This window comes from Rhinopithecus bieti, unplaced genomic scaffold (genome assembly GCF_001698545.2).
Source record: "Rhinopithecus bieti isolate Rb0 unplaced genomic scaffold, ASM169854v2 scaffold_33374, whole genome shotgun sequence".
Taxonomy (NCBI): domain Eukaryota; kingdom Metazoa; phylum Chordata; class Mammalia; order Primates; family Cercopithecidae; genus Rhinopithecus; species Rhinopithecus bieti.
Genome location: NW_016814428.1, coordinates 1,740,036 through 1,758,496, shown reverse-complemented (window position 1 = coordinate 1,758,496; position 18,461 = coordinate 1,740,036). Strand labels below are relative to the sequence as shown.

Genomic DNA, 18,461 nt, shown 5'->3' with positions numbered 1-18,461 from the left:
GTAAATATATACATTCCTAGTATTCAAAATCCTGCAAATTAATTTAAAAAAAGATAACCCTAGGAAATATGAGCAAAAGAGATGGGCAGTCTGTTTAAAAGAAGAAATGCAGATGGCTAAGAGGCATACAAGGTTGCTCAGTCTCACTAGTAGTCACGGAAATAGAAATTAAAAGAACAATTTTAGGGAAGAAAAATTTTAAGACAAACAGCATTTAGCAATGATAACAATACAGTGAAAGAAACACTGTCACACAATGTTTGAAACACTCACATCTGTAACTTTTGAAATGTAATTCACAAGTATTTTTAAAGCAGCATATATCAACATACAAACGCATAGTATGAAAACACGCTTGGGAATAAAGATCTAATTAACAGACATGTATGCCGCATTGGAAATTTTGAATTATCAATTAATAAGGGTGAGGCTAAGATTTTTTTCACATTTATATTTTGTAATAACATAAAACAAATAAAAAATTATATCTATTTAAATAGCTTAGTTTTGACGCCCATGATTTTTTTTTTTTTTTCTGAGATGGAGTCTTTCCTCTGTCATCCAGGCTGGAGTGCAGTGGCGCGATCTCTGCTCATTGCATCCTCCGCCTCCGGGGTTCAAGCAATTTTCCTGCCTTAGCCTGCTGAGTAGTTGGGGTTGCAGGTGCCTGCCACCATGCCTGGCTAATTTTTGTATTTTTAGTAGAGATGGGGTTTCACCATGTTGGCCACACTGTTCTCAAACTCCTCACCCTCAAGCGATCCACCCACCTCAGCCTCCCAAAGTGCTGGGATTACAGGTGTGAACCACCACGCCTGCCCTGATGCCCATAATACATTGTTAGGAGAAAAAAGCAAGTCACAGAATTGTAGTATGGTATCATGAAAGATATAAAACCTATACATATATACATAAATATGTTTATATAAGGCTAGGAAAAGGATAAAAGAATGCACACATCAAACTCATAACATTGGCTACCTCACAAGTTTAGGACTCTAGTGGGAGGGGAGAGATTGATTTTCAACGTATGTAATTCTCTTTTGTTGTGATATTACACATAAATTTTGTAATTTAAAAGCTATTTTGGAAAAATTAGTTAGAATATATTTTTAGTAGAGATGGGGGAGCTGGGCATGGTGGTTCACACCTGTAATCCCAGCACTTTGGTAGGACAAGGAGAGTGGATCGCCTGAGCTCAGAAGTTCGAGACCAGCCTGACCAACATGGTGAAACCCCGTCTCTACTAAAAACACAAAATTACCCGGGCGTAGTGGCGCATGCCTGTAATCCCAGCTACTTGGGGGGCTGAGGCAGGAGAATCACTTGAACCCGGGAGGCGGAGGTTGCAGTGATGTGAGATCGCATCATTGCACTCTAGCCTGGGCAACAAGAGCAAAACTCCATCTCAACAAAAAAAAAAAAAAGAAAATTGTATTTTTAAATGCTGCCAGAATTGGAAGCAACTGAAGCCTGTTGCCTAAACTTGTCTGCAAAAGTTAAAAATCCAACATATTTCTTCAAGTCATTAGATAATTACTTAAAAGACTACTTCAGATTCTTTCTTTGTAATTATCGTTTTAGTTTGCTGATGAAAATGGCATGTGGGGCACTCAAAATCTCATGCGGGTCTTGCTTTAGGATTCCACCTGCTGGGCTTGTCTTTCGGTCATAGAAGTCAATTACATTCAGCAAACACAGTCCATTCTCAGTCATTTTTAATCCAACTACTACAGATTTATACATGTTTCTATCATTTCAGGGACTTTTCATTTCATGGTCCTTTTGCCCTCTTTGGGGGTGTGTGTATACGGCATTTGTGTATTTCCAGTTTTCAGCAGTTTCCAATTGCTCTCACATGAACAAGTGTTCCCAGCTCGTGGCTCTGGGTCTCTAGAACCCAAGGCTTTCAGAGTCTTGGATTTGGCTGCCAGCCTCCTTCAGCTCCCACATATTAACACTGCCTCATTTTATTGCCAGGCATGCTTTCAAGATAGGGCCAATTATCCCGAACTCTAAATTCTGGGACCATTCAGAACCTCCACCCCCAATCTCTAGATCCAACCAAGGTTTCAAGTGTAGCTACTTTTCCAGGGGAAAGATGGCATGAAAAGCAGATAAGTGGATCCATACAACACAAGAGACTTCGAATGACTATTCCAGGGTTCCCAGAGGCCTTCAGTGTTGCTTGTGTTTCAAGAGCTTCTACCTCACAACTTCAAATGTCCAGATGGATCTTTTCATCTATCTGTTCTCTGAGAATGTCACCTTCAGCTGAGGAAAAGTTGACCACAAAATTTGCCTTTATTTGATTATTGCGCCTGGGGGGAAATTTCTCACCTTCACTTTTGTTCCCACCTTAATTCCTTTTCAACTGCTTGTAGCTTTCTTTTCTGTCTTGTACCTCAGCATCTTACTTCTCTAAGAACTGCTCCAAGGAGAAACCAAGTAGAGTGCCTTTCGCCCTAGATCCCAAATACCTGCTAAACTTTTATGTTGCAAAGCTCAGTACAGAACATTCGACTCTCTTGGGCAACATGAACGAATCTTCTGATCATATTTTTTCTCAACTGTATGGATCTAAAATAGAAAATAAAATAAAGGAGGAAGCCTGGGACAAAACTATTTTATTCCCTGCTAATTTTTCTGTGTCACTAGTACTGAAAACCCTGCAAAAACTCCCATAGTAGTCCTTGATTTTAAGGATAAAGATAAAGTGAAACCTGTGTTTTATAGGATGGGAAGAAGACAAACTCTACTTACAAGTATCCCGTGATGATAATGGAACATGAATAGTCAGGCCTGGAGACAGCAGATAAAAAGAAAGAGGTCACCAAAGAGCTGGGCTAAGACTGAGAAATAGTCCCAGAGAATTACGCTGCAAAAATTCTTAACCCCAATTGCTAAGAGCAGCTAACCTTTATTGACTACTTACTTTGTGCCAGATACACTTCTAAGCCCTTTACTTGTAGCAATTACAAACATATGTTTATTATCATCATTATCATCTTTTAATAACAAGGAAACTATGTCATAGAAACATTAAGAAACTTGCCCAGCCAGCATCAGACAGCCAGGAATAGACAGATCCAACATCTGGACACATGCCACCAGCCCTGCCCCTGGGCTCCTAACTGCGATGCTAACTGCCAATAGGGTGTTTTGCTATAAAATTGCTATGTTCCTCTGGAAAGAAAACTTCTCCCAGTCTTCACCCTCACAGCCCCACTGTGGTTTCTGCTCAGGTGACTCTGATGCATACAGTCAGTGGACCACGCTTTCAGGAACATTGGCTGGATTTTTGAAACTAGATTATGCTGGCAGTGAAATGAATTCATTGATGTTTGTAGAGCTTTGTAGAAACACTTGCTTGACCTACCGCAAGTGTATTAAGCAACCTTATTGGTCCACCCTGTGCTAAATTGCCCTGCGGCTCCCTGTGGGGTGGCAAGGGCAAATACCATGGTTGCTAGACAACAGATTGGCAAGACTCTAGTTTCAACACATCCAGCTCAGTAAAAGATCTGAGTTTTCTCTCACTGCTCTCTACTTTGACAGTTCTCAGCTTCTTTTGAAAGGCATTAGGCATTCTTTTTTTTTAAATCTTGAACGACGTCATATTTTAATGGGAGTTCACTAAAATGAACAGCTTCTTCCTTTTCTGTTTTATCTGTTATTAATTCTCCTCCCTATCTCTTAAATGTAAAATTAAACATTCGTCACACAAAAGCATAGGCTTATTTCACATCTTTTAAAACACTGCATGTTAACATCAAGCTCTAGCTGCATACATATTTGCTTATACATTGTGTGTATGTGAAAACTTTAGAGAACTCTGTGAAATAGGTGTTATTACCTCATCTTACAGCCTAGAAAATGGGCTCTGAATGTATAACAAACTTGCCCAAGTTCACACAGAGCCAGAATTAAGGTTCTGCTGTCTTTGACATCATATTCCATGTTCTTACACGTTTTCTCGTCTCTGGTCCTTTGATAAGTTCCTTTATACTACATGCTCACTAGCCTGACTGGATAAGGGTATTTCCACTCCTCACAAGGGAACGTATCCTTCCTTCATTTTGGCAAACTATTAACCTTTCTGCCTGTTTTCCATCTTTAGGGATATTAAAATCCCAATGCTGTGATTCTGAAAATAAATATAGCAATAGTATGAAAACATTTGGAAAACAACTACTGGAGAGCATTGTCTTTATCTGAATCTCATAAGTGGCTTAAAATGAGCATCCATAACCATAAAAAATATCTAAACACTTCCGTGATAAAACAAGCACTACTCCCACAAGGGGTTTGAGGAGGATAGGGGGGCAATTAAAGGGATCTAGAAATAGGATGCAAACTTCCTAAGCAAAACTTCTACAACGAAGTTTTTATTTTAATATACACAAAGGGATCATATAAAGTCGGAAGAAAGCTCAGCACACTAAAACTAAGCTCTTGGTTCAGTCTCTCTCAACAAAAGGAGATGAGGGAGCAGAGAACTGAGAATAATACAGTGGCTCAAGAAGGAACAAAGGTCTAGGGACCACTTCAGCTGAATGGCTGAGAGAAATACTGACAAAGTCCTAAGGTAGCAAGTTACTCTGACAACAAAGCCCTCTCTGATTTCTGGAAACCAACCCTGCTGCAGGAGTAGAATCATGATGAAGTGAGGAGAAAGTAATGAATTTGAGAATCCAAGTCTCAGTTTGGTCATGGCATAAAACTCTTGGGGACTTAGGCGGTATGATAACATTGAAAGAACAGAAGCAGGTTGGGTGCAGTGACTCATACCAGTAATCCCAGCACTTTGGGAACCCAAGGCAAAAAGATTGCTTGATCTCAGGAGTTCAAGACCAGCCTGGGCCATATAGTGAGACCCCATCTCTAAAAAAAAAAAAACTTAATTAGCTGGGCATGATGGTGTGCACCTGTAGTCCCAACTACTCAGGAGGCTGATGCAGGAGGATGGCTTGAGCTCAGGAATTCGAGACCGCGTGATTGAGCCATGCGTATGCCCCTGAGCTTCAGCCTGGGCAACAGAGTGAGACTCTGTTTGTAGAAAAATAAAAAAGAATAAAAGCAAATACTTATCTCTACAACCACATCTACACATGTACACACACACACACACACACACGATGATGATTATGTACTGTCTTCATCCAAATAACACTAGGTTACCAGAACAAGGAAAAGTTCAGATTTTAAGCAAACCAGAAATGAATTCTGGAAAGGAAAAAACAAAAATGAAAACAGGACCCGAGACTAAATGGTAAATACAAATATGATTTAAGGCGAAGTAAATGTTGTCGAAATCTCTACCTGTCCATAAAAAATTCACACACACATACACACACACACCTCATTTAAATCAGGGCAGAAGCCAACATTATGTAGGTATAGAATGTTCTGTAAAAGGCTAGGTCTGTTCCTAAGTGTCTCACACACACAGAAACACACACACACACACACACATTCAGAGTCTTTAATTAGCTAATATCCATCAAGACTGTCTTAGCAGGGGATATGAAATGAAACATTTCTAGAATGTTTTTGACCTTGTCGAAATTCTGTCCATTTACAGACAACATTCAGTAAATGTTGTTGAAATCTCTAGCTGTCCATAAAAAATTCACACACACACACACACCTCATTTAAATCAGGGCAGAAGCCAACATTATGTAAATATAGAATGTTCTGCAAAAGGCTAGGTCTGTTCCTAAGTGTCTCACACACACAGAAACACACACACACACACACACACACATACACATATTCAGAGTCTTTAATTAGCTAATATCCATCAAAACTGTCTTAGAAGGGGATATGAAATGAAACATTTCTAAAATATATTTGACCATGCAGAAATTCTGTCCATTTTTCTCCAAGTATCTTTAAGAAACACCTTTGAGAAATGCTAATGTGAATGTGATCCAAGGAGATCAGCAGAAACTAGAGGCACAAGGTAGTTCGAGTAAAATAGAATCAACAATTAGGTGAACCTGGGTGTGCATTTCATTCAGGCTGATTCTAATGAAGAAAAACAAAATATTAAACCCTCCAGGAGATCAGATAAATTAGTCGTTTCTTTTCACGGCCAAACCTCTATTCTTAATTCTTATTGTTAGCATCGAAAATGTCTACCTATGTTCAGGGAGGTCATGCAATTCTAAGACACAATTCCGCATAAGCCCCAGTGATGGCTGTTCTATGGTCTTACCCTCATACAACAAATTATAAGTATAAATAATGTTACTCTCAAAGTCTGAAGTAATTAACAATGATCATAAATGTCAGTGTAATACTCTTTTAGCCCTTAAATTTCTCCCTTCATTCCCCTACCTAATTATCAGATTAGACTTTCTCTTGTCCTAGGGGCAAATGTGTATCCAGTGGCATAAACGAGGTATATAAGAATCTGCTAATTGCAATTCAGTTAGGTGGAGTTAATTATCTTTACAAAGAGTGAAATTATCTTTACAAAGAATGAAATTTACATAGAAATTTCCTCTCCCACTGATTTACTATTACTACAGATCACATTGTGTCAAAAGCTAAAGTGTATGTAATAAAGAGAATCAACGATTGGATGAAAGATTAGACAAGGTTCATTATCCAACATGGGCTTGAACACTGGCTAAACAGATGAAACTACGTGGATGTAGCACAGTCCCTGCCCTCAGGCTGCATACTGTCAAGCAAGAAGTAACAGACCTCTGATTAGATTTCTACAATACACTCTGACAAGTACCCCCTGGAGTACTACTTTAAGATAAACAAGGCCGGGCGTGGTAGCTCATGCCTGTAATCCCAGCACTTTGGGAGGCTGAGGCACGTGGATCACGAGGTCAGGAGATCGAGACCATCCTGGCTAACACGGTGAAACCCCGTCTCTACTAAAAATACAAATAAAGTAGCCGGGCATGGTGGTGGGTGCCTGTAGTCCCAGCTACTTGGGAGGCTGAGACAGAAGGGCATGAACCCGAGAGGCGGAGGTTGCAGTGAGCAGAGATCACACCACTGCACTTCAACCTGTGAGACAGAGCAAGAGTCCATCTCAAAAAAAAAAGATAAACAAGGACAGGTTTGCATGGCAGATGAAACATCTAAAAGCATACCACAGTATGAATTGGTTGGCTTGGGAAGGAGTAAGATTGAAGAAAAGTTGGACAGATAGGAGACTGTTTGTTTTAATAGTCCAGGTGCATGATTACAAAGAGCTGTATGGCTATGCGATTATGGTACCAGTAAAGACCTATTAAGGAGATAGAATTGACAGGAGTTGGGGACTGAAAATAAAGTAAAGAAGAGGAATGTGTTTATGATGACTCCCATAATTATGGCTTGGGCTATTACCTAGATGGTTGTGCCGTTAATTTAAATAAGGTGCCCAGAAGAGAGTGAAGATTGCTGGAAGAATGAAGCAAGGAAGATAACCTCATTTGCCAACATGCAGAGAGAGACATCCAAGAAGACGATAAATATCTAGGTCTGGAGCACAGGAAAGTGTGGGCAGTTACTCTAGATTTGAAAACTGAAGCTTTAAACCTGGAAGAGTATGCCCATGAAAACCAGAGAACTGGACTGCAGCTGAGAAGGCAGGTCCCTGAGCCACAGTCTCACTAAGGGGCAGGCAAAGAGGACCCTGTGTAAGGAATGGAGAAGGAGTGGGCAGAGAGGAAAGCAGGGAACAAGGAGACATTGATATCTCAGAATTAAGGAAGAAGGGTCAATAGCGAGAGAAAGTGCATTAATGGCATAAAATGCCAAAGAAGAATCAAGATGGGGGCTCACTGGATTTGGCAATTCAGGATCATTGGTGGTCTTTAGCAGAGCAGTTTCAGAAGCTGGGAGCACACCCTGATTACAGTGGGTTAAACTCTGAAGAGTGGAGATACGAATATCAAGCAAGGTATTCGTATATTGTTGTCCCTTTACTTGCAAAGCATAAACCCACTTCAGGAGTAAACCCAATAAAAATATTAGAATTCTTCAGGCAGAGTGCCCAAAGCATACCAAAGTTAAAAATAGTTCCATAGGCCATCTATTGATCTTTAAATTGTGTACCAAAATACTACTTAATGTATTGCAGAGCAAAATTCTGTAAACATGAAAAACAATAAGATCCGATGAGGATAATATTGAAAATGAAATCTCTTTCTCTTCCTCTTCTTCCCTTGCATATTTGGACTCAGACAAGTGGCATTTAATTAATTCAAGAGAAAATTATGAATATTCAAGATAGAAGCCACATCATGCGACTTCAAGAGATATTAAACAACTTAAGTCCTAAACATAGTGAAGAAAATTACAGAGGAGGGGAGTTGGCTACAATTTAAAATACTTCATGCTGCTCATTTTAACTGAAAGAAATACATCTAACTAGAATGAAATTTATCTTGTCTCAAGAAAACATGGGGAATTTCTTTTTGTACTTTTGCAGTTAAAACAATTCTATATGCTTTGTGTTTAATTTTAGACCACATATTATGTAAGTTGACAAAGAAACCACTTTTGACCAAAATACATTTGTTTAGTATACGTTATACTAATCTTTGAATTTCCATGTGTAGAATAATGTGCACTCACACTTGCCCATATCTAAGAATGTCTCTTACTAGTTGATTTGGGAGAGTGGGTTGCATGTATAAATAAATTAAGTAAAAATGAAGGCTGTTTTCTGATCCTGAAACATTGGGCAGCAAATGAATGGCTTCAATGCATTCATTAACTTTAGACCAGAGCACAGTTAGCATGGAATTTCTCATCCTAGAACTAACTCCTATGCTGTGACCTCAGGGGTATATGAACAATTTAAATTTCTAGAGCATATTAAGAAACAAATGAAACCACAAACATTGCTTCAGATTTTTACAAAAGTTACATTCTTTCTCAATAAAATTAATGCAGATAAAATATTTGTGTGTATGTTTTATTTTGTTTTGGTTTTGTTTTGGGTGTTTTGGATTTTATTTTTTGAAAATAAGGCTCTTCGTTCACTAATGAAGGTCTTGCTGATGAAGATCTTGTTGGAAGTTAAGGAACTTTTATTTTGTGTGTACTTTTACAAAATAAATTTAAAAGCCATGTTTATTTTATGACTTTAAAATGTAATGGAAAATTAAGATATCAAAATCTCTTGTCTTACATTTGGCTTAGTTGTGTTCATATGTAGTGACTGTATTCCTATCATAGCCAAAACAAAATGGAGCACCCCAATTTTTTTACACTAAATATATAACACTAAAGGTCATAAATACACAAAAAATGATTAAGATAAATTCAAGTGCATGGATTACTAACTGAACTTAGGATAAAATATATCTGGAAAAACAAACTGTTGAAAAATAAAACAAAATGGTTACGTGTTTCACATTAAGAACTCTGAAGAAGCTTATCTTCTATTCACTAAAATTTCTACAACAATAGTCTTGTTTCCAAATATGAAAACCTGCCCCAATTCTAAATTGGCTTTCTCTTCTCCACAATAAAAATCCCCCAAAAATGTGTGGCAGTAAGTGAGTAAAACACAGATGTAGAAGTCAGAGGCGTTGGAGGCTAAGAATAAAAAAGAACCCATTTTTAAGGTTGAACCTAAAATTTCAATTGCACTGAAAAATGACCCGGTTTCTATGTCTTACATGAGAGCAATCATTGGATCGTAATAGTAGCAAGGTGCTTTAGTACCGTCTATCATTCATGTCCTGACAAATGACTTGTGAGATCTAGCTGGGAAATTAGAGTGCATGTTCCCAGGTCAAAAAGTCTACTTCTATAATTTCTTCAACTGCCTTAACACAGCACATTTTGAAAAGAGAAACCAAATATTTTGGTTCACTTTCGGTTTACCATGAATAAAGATACTCAATGAAAATTTAGGCTACTGTAGTTCAAAGCAACAAAATCGTCTTAAAATGATTTTCCCCGGATTGGCTCTTGATATGACATTATATTTTACAAACGGGCATGCATGCTTATATACATAGTAACACTACCTCATATCAAGTAGTATTTTTTAAAAACCAGAATCAATTAAATTAGATCTATTAAATTAGATCGTGCCATGATTTCTGAAACTGAGACATAGTTACATTATTTATTTTGCCCAAATTCATTATTTGTACTTCTCCCTCAAGAGTGTGGTATAGTGGGTTTTTTGTTTGTTTTTTGCTTCTTTGTTTGTTTTTGAGACGGAGTCTCGCTCTGTTACCCAGGCTATGTGCAGTATCGCGATCTCGGCTCACTGCGAGCTCCGCCTCCTGGGTTCACGCCATTCTTCTTCCTCAGCCTCCCGAGTAGCTGGGACTACAGGTGCCCGCCACCACCCCGGCTAATTTTTTGTATTTTTAATAGAGACGGGTTTTCACCATGTTAGCCAGGATGGTCTCGATCTCCTGACTTCGTGATCCACCTGCCTCAGCCTCCCAAAGTGCTGGGACTACAGGTGTGAGCCACCGCATCCAACCAAGTTTTTAAATATTATTAACTTTTCAACTGGTTTGTATACTGCAGAAACTAATTATTATGCTTTAAAAGAACACATAGTGTGATCTAGTTGAAGACCCAAAAAAAAAAAAAAATGTTTTCAGTGCCTTTTCTCTTTTACACTAAATGTCAATGTATTGGGTGACCACACATCCTGGTTTGCAGGAGTAGTCTCATGTTCTAAGGCTCAACCTTGCTAATAGTGCCTCCTTTCACTCTGAAATATCTCAGTGTGAACAATAAATTATCTGGCCACTCTTGCAGTGCATAATTTGCCTAAACTCACTTAATTTCATGATGCTTCATTTTCAACATTTATATAATAGGCACAATTACTTCTCAACTTTATAAAGAATGACATGAATACTAAAATTGCCACCATCATTTTACAAATACAGAATTGTTTCCAGTGGTGACTAAGGGCCAAAATGAACACCGTTTATGCTTGCATTAATCTTTCTAGCAAGAAACTAGTCAGGTAATTAAATAAACCTCTATAGCCAGAAAGAAAAATAATTTTGCATCTTAAAAAACCATCTGTTACCTGCTTATTACTATGTAGCCAGAATTCAATAATCAACCTTTTACGAGATGAACAAATTGCACTGCCAAACCCAAATTGCTATTTGAAGTGTATAACATGATTTGAATTGATTCTAATGATTCTCTGAAGCAGAGGAACAAGGAGAATAATGAAATATGTTCTTTTCAGCACCTCAGGGTGTTCTTTATAATAGCCCACTCATTTTAAAGTATTTAGATTTTGGAACTTTCAAAGTATCATTTTTAGTCATTTCCAGAAAAAAATGATATAGATGATCATTGATTTAACAAATAAATATTGAATGTCCACTATAAATAAAACCTCATACTGGAGTTGATATGTCCTTTTAAAAGGCTATGTCTAGATGAGTGAAAATAAGAAGCTAATTCCAGCTACCAGAATCCACTGTGTGAAACTAGGACCCCAAGGCTCTCAGTTCATGGTCGGACAAGGACTGGACCCTGTTATCACTCATGTGGAATCATGGAATCTACCTGGTGAAGTCGCAACATTTCTCCATCTCTTTCAGAATCTCCTGTAGTACTTTTTACGATGTAGATTTCTGGGCACTCCCTCTAGAGATTTTGATTCCCTGGATCTCAAGTGAGACCCAGGAGCCTGAATTTTAATTATTGTCTCCCAGGACCATGGACACTGTACATTTTAGGGAACTCTATCCTCATGGCACAAAAGCCTTTGACCATGTTGACTTTGGCTTGTTTTTTGGTGTCTAAATACATACAGGCAGAGATGGCAAGCATAAAGGCTGACTAAGAAAACATAATAAATGAAAAAAAGGTGAGCCAGGACGTCACTGTTTGGAGTAATTGACCATCTCAGAAAACTCTTGCTCAATATTCACAGTCTTTGCCTTTGAAGCTGTCTGTGGCAGCCTCCATTTGAAAGGGGATGAGGAGCTGGCATTTTGAAACAGGTGCCGTGGGCTGGGAAGTCAGTAAGGGAAAATTGGAGTCATTGTCTTACTGTAACAAGCAGAGTTGTAGCCTGTGACTTTGAATTTGCAACAGATCATTTCAGCTTAGTTTTTGGACAAAGAGGAGCTGTAGTCATAATTATAATAGTTTTTAATGATCTCCTTAGAGTGACTGTGTGGGCTGGAACAAAGAATAGAGAATAATTTTCTATGCGTAACATTTCCAAAATGCCATAACTATGTAGGAGAAATGGTTATGTGTTTGTAAAATGCACTGGCTTTCTCAAAATCAGAGAAATTACAGATTTAGAAGCATTCTTAGGAGTCATCTAGTCTAACTCTGATTCTCATCTACCCACCAGCAGATATATAAAGCCTAGCAAATAAAATCAGAAGAAATTTGATTAAACAGAACCGTTTGATAATCAGACCTAATATATTTCTCAAAACTTCATTTTAATAATCAAGGAATACAAATTGTTATTATTAACTGTTGTGAATGTGAATTAAAGATTGAAAAACTTGCTGAGAAAACTGATGTTGTTAAGTAAGTACTTACTGAGTGCTTACACTATGCTAGGTGCTTTACACAAATTATTTGATCCTAGTGAAGGTGATATTACTTAGGCACATAAAAGCATTTAGAGATATTAAGTTATTTGAGATCCCACAGCTATTAAATGGCAGAACCAAAATTCAAAACTGGTTCTGTCTTGATTCTAAAACAGAAACAGAAATATTATACAAAACATCCAGAATCATGGTCCAAATGTGTGGTTCGTCTTTAAGGTTTGCAACCATCAAACAATTTATAAATTAGCTAAATAGACTTTTAGAATCAGACAAATCCAGTGGTGGTGAAATTCTATTTCTACGTCCTATGGGGCCTAGGTCAAAGATCTGAATCTCTGCTTGCCTCTCTAATCTATACAACGGGAATCATAATCTCAAAGAATGTTTGCTAAGACTGTGTGCTTAGTAGTACAGTATCTGACAAACACTCACAGCTTAAAAATAAAGTTTTTTTTTTTTTTTTTTTTTTTTTTTTTTTTTTTTTTTACTAATATCATACTAATATAAGAAAGTGCCACATTCATTTTGGTCAGTGAAATTCAAGACTAACTTATCTTAGATTCGGCTACACCTGTAGCATATTGTGAACATCATGCATGAACATGCATGAGTGTACATGTTTATCAAGGTCAAACATAGGTACCATCAACAGCAAGAAAGGGCAGTGAGTAAGTCAATGCATCTGTATCCCATCAAAACCTCCAGATCAGAAGGTGTGGAGATAGAAATTATGTTGCAGAAATTTCCAATCCCGTCTAATATTCTGAATGCTCAAGAGCTAAATCTGAGATCCCAACAAATAAATATCTTGACCAAGATCACATCAGGAGTCAGTCCTAGTTCCAGGACAAGAGTAAAGCCTTCTATCACCTAGTTTCCAAGGCCGTACCCTCTATTTTCATTTTGCTAACTTAAAATATACACTGGTTTGGCAATTTTCTATTTTTATCGAAGACTCTTTAAAATACTTTGAGCATTCTATCCTAAGAAAATCATCAAAATAGGATGGTATGAGGGGAGAGTAGGAGGGCCATATGTACGACCATATACTCTGGGACATTTTTTTTCTATAATGTCCCCAAATTGGAAGTAGCCATAAAAACGACTCACTTTGTTCTCTTCTTTACATCTCTGCTGAAGTCTCCCCTTTCCTGTGAGCTCCATACTAACCAACTTATATAAATTAATTCCCTTGCTCCAAATCTCCCAGCCCCTTTCGTTTTATTTTTCCCATGACACCACCGTTTTCTAACATATAACACAATTTACTTAGTTTTTAGTTTATTGATCAGCTCCTCAAAAGGAGGTCAATCCAAGAGGGCACGGACTTTTGTTTTTTGTTCCCTGCTATATTCACACTACCCAGAACAACTCCGGGTAACCTAGTAGGGCTCAATGTTTGTTCAATGAATCATGAATGAATGATCTCCAAGATGAGAAGACTAGACTAGTGAATTAGGGGATAATATTTTATTCTACTTAGTTAAAGTGGTCATAAAATTAGAAAGCAAGTGTAAAAATCTATGGAATATGTTATTAAGTAAATAAAAAACAATATTCATATTCAAATAAATACTTAGAGGGGAACTACATAAAACTATGCAACAGAAAAGGATTGAAAGGGAATGCAAAAGGGAGTGGGTTTTATGCTCTTCTTTTCCATTTTAAAATGGATTTTATTTCATTTGAGAACAACAGCAAGGTAGAAAGAAAGGAAAGGAAAGGGAGAGGGGATGAGAAAGAATTATAACCATGAAAGTTCTGTCTCCTTGGCTTGGGATACTGTTGACCTATATGCTCCTTGTCTAAATCCCTGGCATCTTTATCCAAAATGAAGATAAAACATTTCAGCAAAGGAGCGTATTAAGGCTCAGTTTTCAGCGAGGTGCAGTGGCTCACACCTGTAATCCCAGCACTTTGGGAGGCCGAGGCGGGCAGATCACAAGGTCAGGAGATTGAGATCATCCTGGCTAACACGATGAAACCCCATCTCTACTAAAAATACAAAAAAACTAACCAGGCGTGGTGGCAGGTGCCTGTAGTCCCAGCTACTTGGGAGGCTGAGGCAGGAGAATGGCATGAACCCAGGAGGCGGAGCTTGCAGTGAGCTGAGATTTCACCACTGCACTCCAGCCTGGGCAACAGAGTGAGACTCCGTCTCAAAAAAAAAAAAAAAAAAAAAAAAAAAGTCTCAATTTTCCTCTTATTTCCAGAAACACGTGCTTTGCAGAACTGGCTCAGGCATTGGCAAGTTGCTACAGCTCACCATACTGTTTTGTTCAAATTCCCCATCCATTCCAGTACTTCTAGATCCCCTGACTTCCGTTTTACTACTCTTCTCTACATTCATCTGTCTTGCCACTGTTTCATTTTCAAGCTCTCCTTTTGTCCTGCATTCATAGCTGTCATCCTCCAATGCCCACCTCTGTCCCAGAGTCACCCCTTGTTTTGTCCTCAGTCCCCAATTTGTGTGTGGGCCTCCCTGAACAAATAAAGCCATGGTGCTGAGAGAACTCCAGGCCAGAGAAATCCACAAGAGCCCCATCCCCTCTCCCTGCCTTTTTCATGCATCTCGAGCCTCATGCCTGGAACATGTGTTCTCCATCCCCCTTTCTATGATGCCCACTAGGCCACACCCCTCCATCCTTTCTGCAAAGGCAGTGCTAGCACTTTCTTTGCTGCAGCAGTCCTGCACCTTACCTATTCCCTTCTTGCTTACAAAGACAATCACACGTCTTTACTCCTCACAGTGCAATAGGTTTATTACTCTTCATATTCCCCCAATGCTAAAGAACAGGTGTTCCTATAATCCAAATAATAGCTGCTTACTCTCCAGAATCACGTAATTTTAGAATAGAAAGGAGTCTCAAAAGTCATCAGGTGAAATCCCGTTACAAATCTATGATCAGTACCGTGCTGGGTGCATGGCAGGTGTTTGGAAAATACTTGCCATCCATAAATATTATATAATCAGCCATTACATACCACTATATAACTATTTTGTGCCATTAACGTTTCTAAATCATTTTTGCTTATCAGTTACTCACATCTGCTTATAAAATCTACGAATAAACTGGAGATCATTATGTTAAGTGAAATAAGCCAGGCACAGAAAGACAAACATCGCATGTTCTCACTTACTTATGGGATCCAAAAATGAAAAAATTCAACCCACAGAGAAAGGGAGTAGAAGGGTGGTGACCAGAGGCTGGGGTGGAGGGGAGGTGGGGATGGCTAATGGGTACAAAAAAATAATTAGAATGAATAAGGCCTACTATTTGATAGCACAACAGGGTGACTATAGTCAATAATAATTTAATTGTACATTTAAAAATAACAAAAAGAGTATGATTGGATGGTTCATAACACAAACAATAAATGTTTGAGGAGACGGATACCCCATTTTCCATGATATAGTTATTACACATTACATGCATGTATCAAAACATCTCATGTAACCTGTAAATATATACACCTACAATGTACCCACAAAAATTAAAAATAAAATAAAACAAAATAGAACCTGTGAATAATCACAGAGAAAGGCTGTGCCTTAGAAGGCATGGGATAAAACTGAAAAGCTAGCTTCAGGCTAACGGGAGCAATGATACAAAATGGAAGATTGGTCACTGAAGTAAGAACAAGAAGGAATGGGCTAAAATCATGACAAAAGGCTCTCATATAAATAATAACATCTTTTCCTACTAATATCTCTTAGATCATCTCAGGGCTTGCCAAGGGAAGCTGAAAAATGATGGTTCTTGAGGGTAGCAGTGTGTCTGGTAGGATTCAGAGGTGATTACATTAGGTTTTTTGGTAGAGTAAAATAGAGTAAAATATAATCGAAAGAAAGCAAATTAAATAGTTCCTCCTATTTAATGGAGAAATGGAATGGAAATCATTACAGTTCCATGGGAAATGGAAAATGATTAGAAAGAGCAATCTCCTTACCTACCTTTAAGTTGCTAGCATTCACACCACCCCAGAGGCACAAGACCTGTCTTCATGGTACTTTTTGCTCAGGCAGCTGATTTTTATTTTTATTTATTTATTTATTTTTTGAGACGAAGTCTCACTCTGTCACCCAACCTAGAGTGCAATGGCGCAATCTCGGCTCACTGCAACCTCTGCCTCCTGGGTTCAAGCTATTCTCATGTCTCAGCCTCCCGAGTAGCTGGGATTACAGGCACCTGCCACCATGCCAGGCTAATTTTTGTATTTTTAGTAGAGACGGGGTTTTGGGGTTTTGCCATATTGGTCAGTTTGGCCTCGAACTCCTGACCTCAGGTGATCCACCCACCTCGGCCTCTCAAAGTGCTGGGATTACAGGCATGCGCCACTGCACCTAGCCTTTTAATGATAATTTTATATTAATAATTGTCATTTTTCTTTCTTTCAGGCTTGTAAATTTTATAGTTCCCAGTGGCATGTGGTAAACTACAAATATGAACAATATTCTGGAGACATTCGACAGCTACCCCGGTAAGAACCTGTGATGAGCACTTATTGATCTTTTCCAAATATAGATGATGTCCTCTGTTCTAGTCCTGCCATTGTTTGTGAATACACGTACATTAATCTTCTGTCAAGGCACATTTTCCAAAATGTACACGTAAGAGTCAAGATAGGACATTTTGTTCAACATGTGTAGCTTGCATCTTCACAGAGTTTGGATTGAGATATAAATATACTCTGATTTAATTTTTAAATGTAGTTTTGACGTTCATTTATCATTGTGTTATTATTTTGTGAGCTGTTTTTTCGATAGCAGGCACAAGAGGATTAGAAAGTACCATATGGCCAAATAGTTTTTCTGACAATATAGCATTCATATTTGTTACTTGTTTCATGCATTTTCATGCTGGGATATCAGAAGTCATGAAAATAAACAACTTCCACAAAATATATATTATATATATAACTATATATATCATACTATAGTATATACTAATATAACTACCAATATACATATATACTTCACATATATTACGATATAACAATTATACAACCATATTACATACTTACCACATTTATAGTATATTACACTGTTTGTATATATAATACTCATTACATATACTTATATCTATATACACACACGCACACATGCACACACACAACCAAAAGGAAAATAAACCCCTAATATTGTTCCTGAGTCTTAGGAACATAAGCCTTCGGAGAAAGTAATTTTGTTCTGCTTCTGCTCAAATGTCACCTCCGCAGAAAAGCTCACCTGACTACCTGAACAAAAATAGAAATTAATTCAGTATCTGTTTCCCCTTCTAAAGTAAAAATCCCCAAAGGGCAGGGAACCTGCAGGCCTGTAAGAAGAATGCCTGGCACATAGTAGGTATGCAGTACTATAATTACTTATTGGACGAACGGAGTAAATGGAAAATTTTAAAACATAATATTCCTGGATGGGTTTGGATTTGCTCATATTTAAAGAACTCCCTTGAACTGGTACTACCCAACTCACTGGTTCATGAAGCTAAGATTATGTAAATAATTCAGAAAACACTTGGAACAATCAAAAGTTAAGTTTTTATTAACACTTTCCTCAAGTGAAGCACTGAGATGATACACATTGGATCTAATTTTTAATAGATGCATGGTACAGAATTGGGAACCACTTTGCTAGATTTCCTGTGGACCCAGAAGCATGCTTTCAAGACTTGTATATTTAGAAGCGCTGCTCTCAATTTCTGAATGTGGAATTTGAAAGAGGAATTATGAACTAGATTTAAGAAGGTGGCATTTGATCTTGGATATGAATCAACAGTAGCTGCCAACACGAGCATCTTGAGAAAGGATTCTGGAGAAGCAGCAAGGCAAAGACCCTGAAGTGGTGGGAACCAGTATGGTCACTTGAGCAGAATGAGTCAGGAAGGCTAGAGCTTAAGGATGGAAGGGGCATAATAAGATGA

General features: G+C 38.0%; 1 protein-coding gene across 1 annotated transcript in view; it reads left to right on the top strand.

The window, feature by feature from the left end:
• The window catches only part of DOCK10 (dedicator of cytokinesis 10), a 287,983-nt gene that overhangs the window by 138,202 nt on the left and 131,320 nt on the right, over positions 1–18,461 (top strand). The window contains 1 exon segment of the mRNA XM_017850274.1: positions 16,937–17,019. Within this exon segment, the coding sequence (XP_017705763.1) occupies positions 16,937–17,019 (83 nt within the window).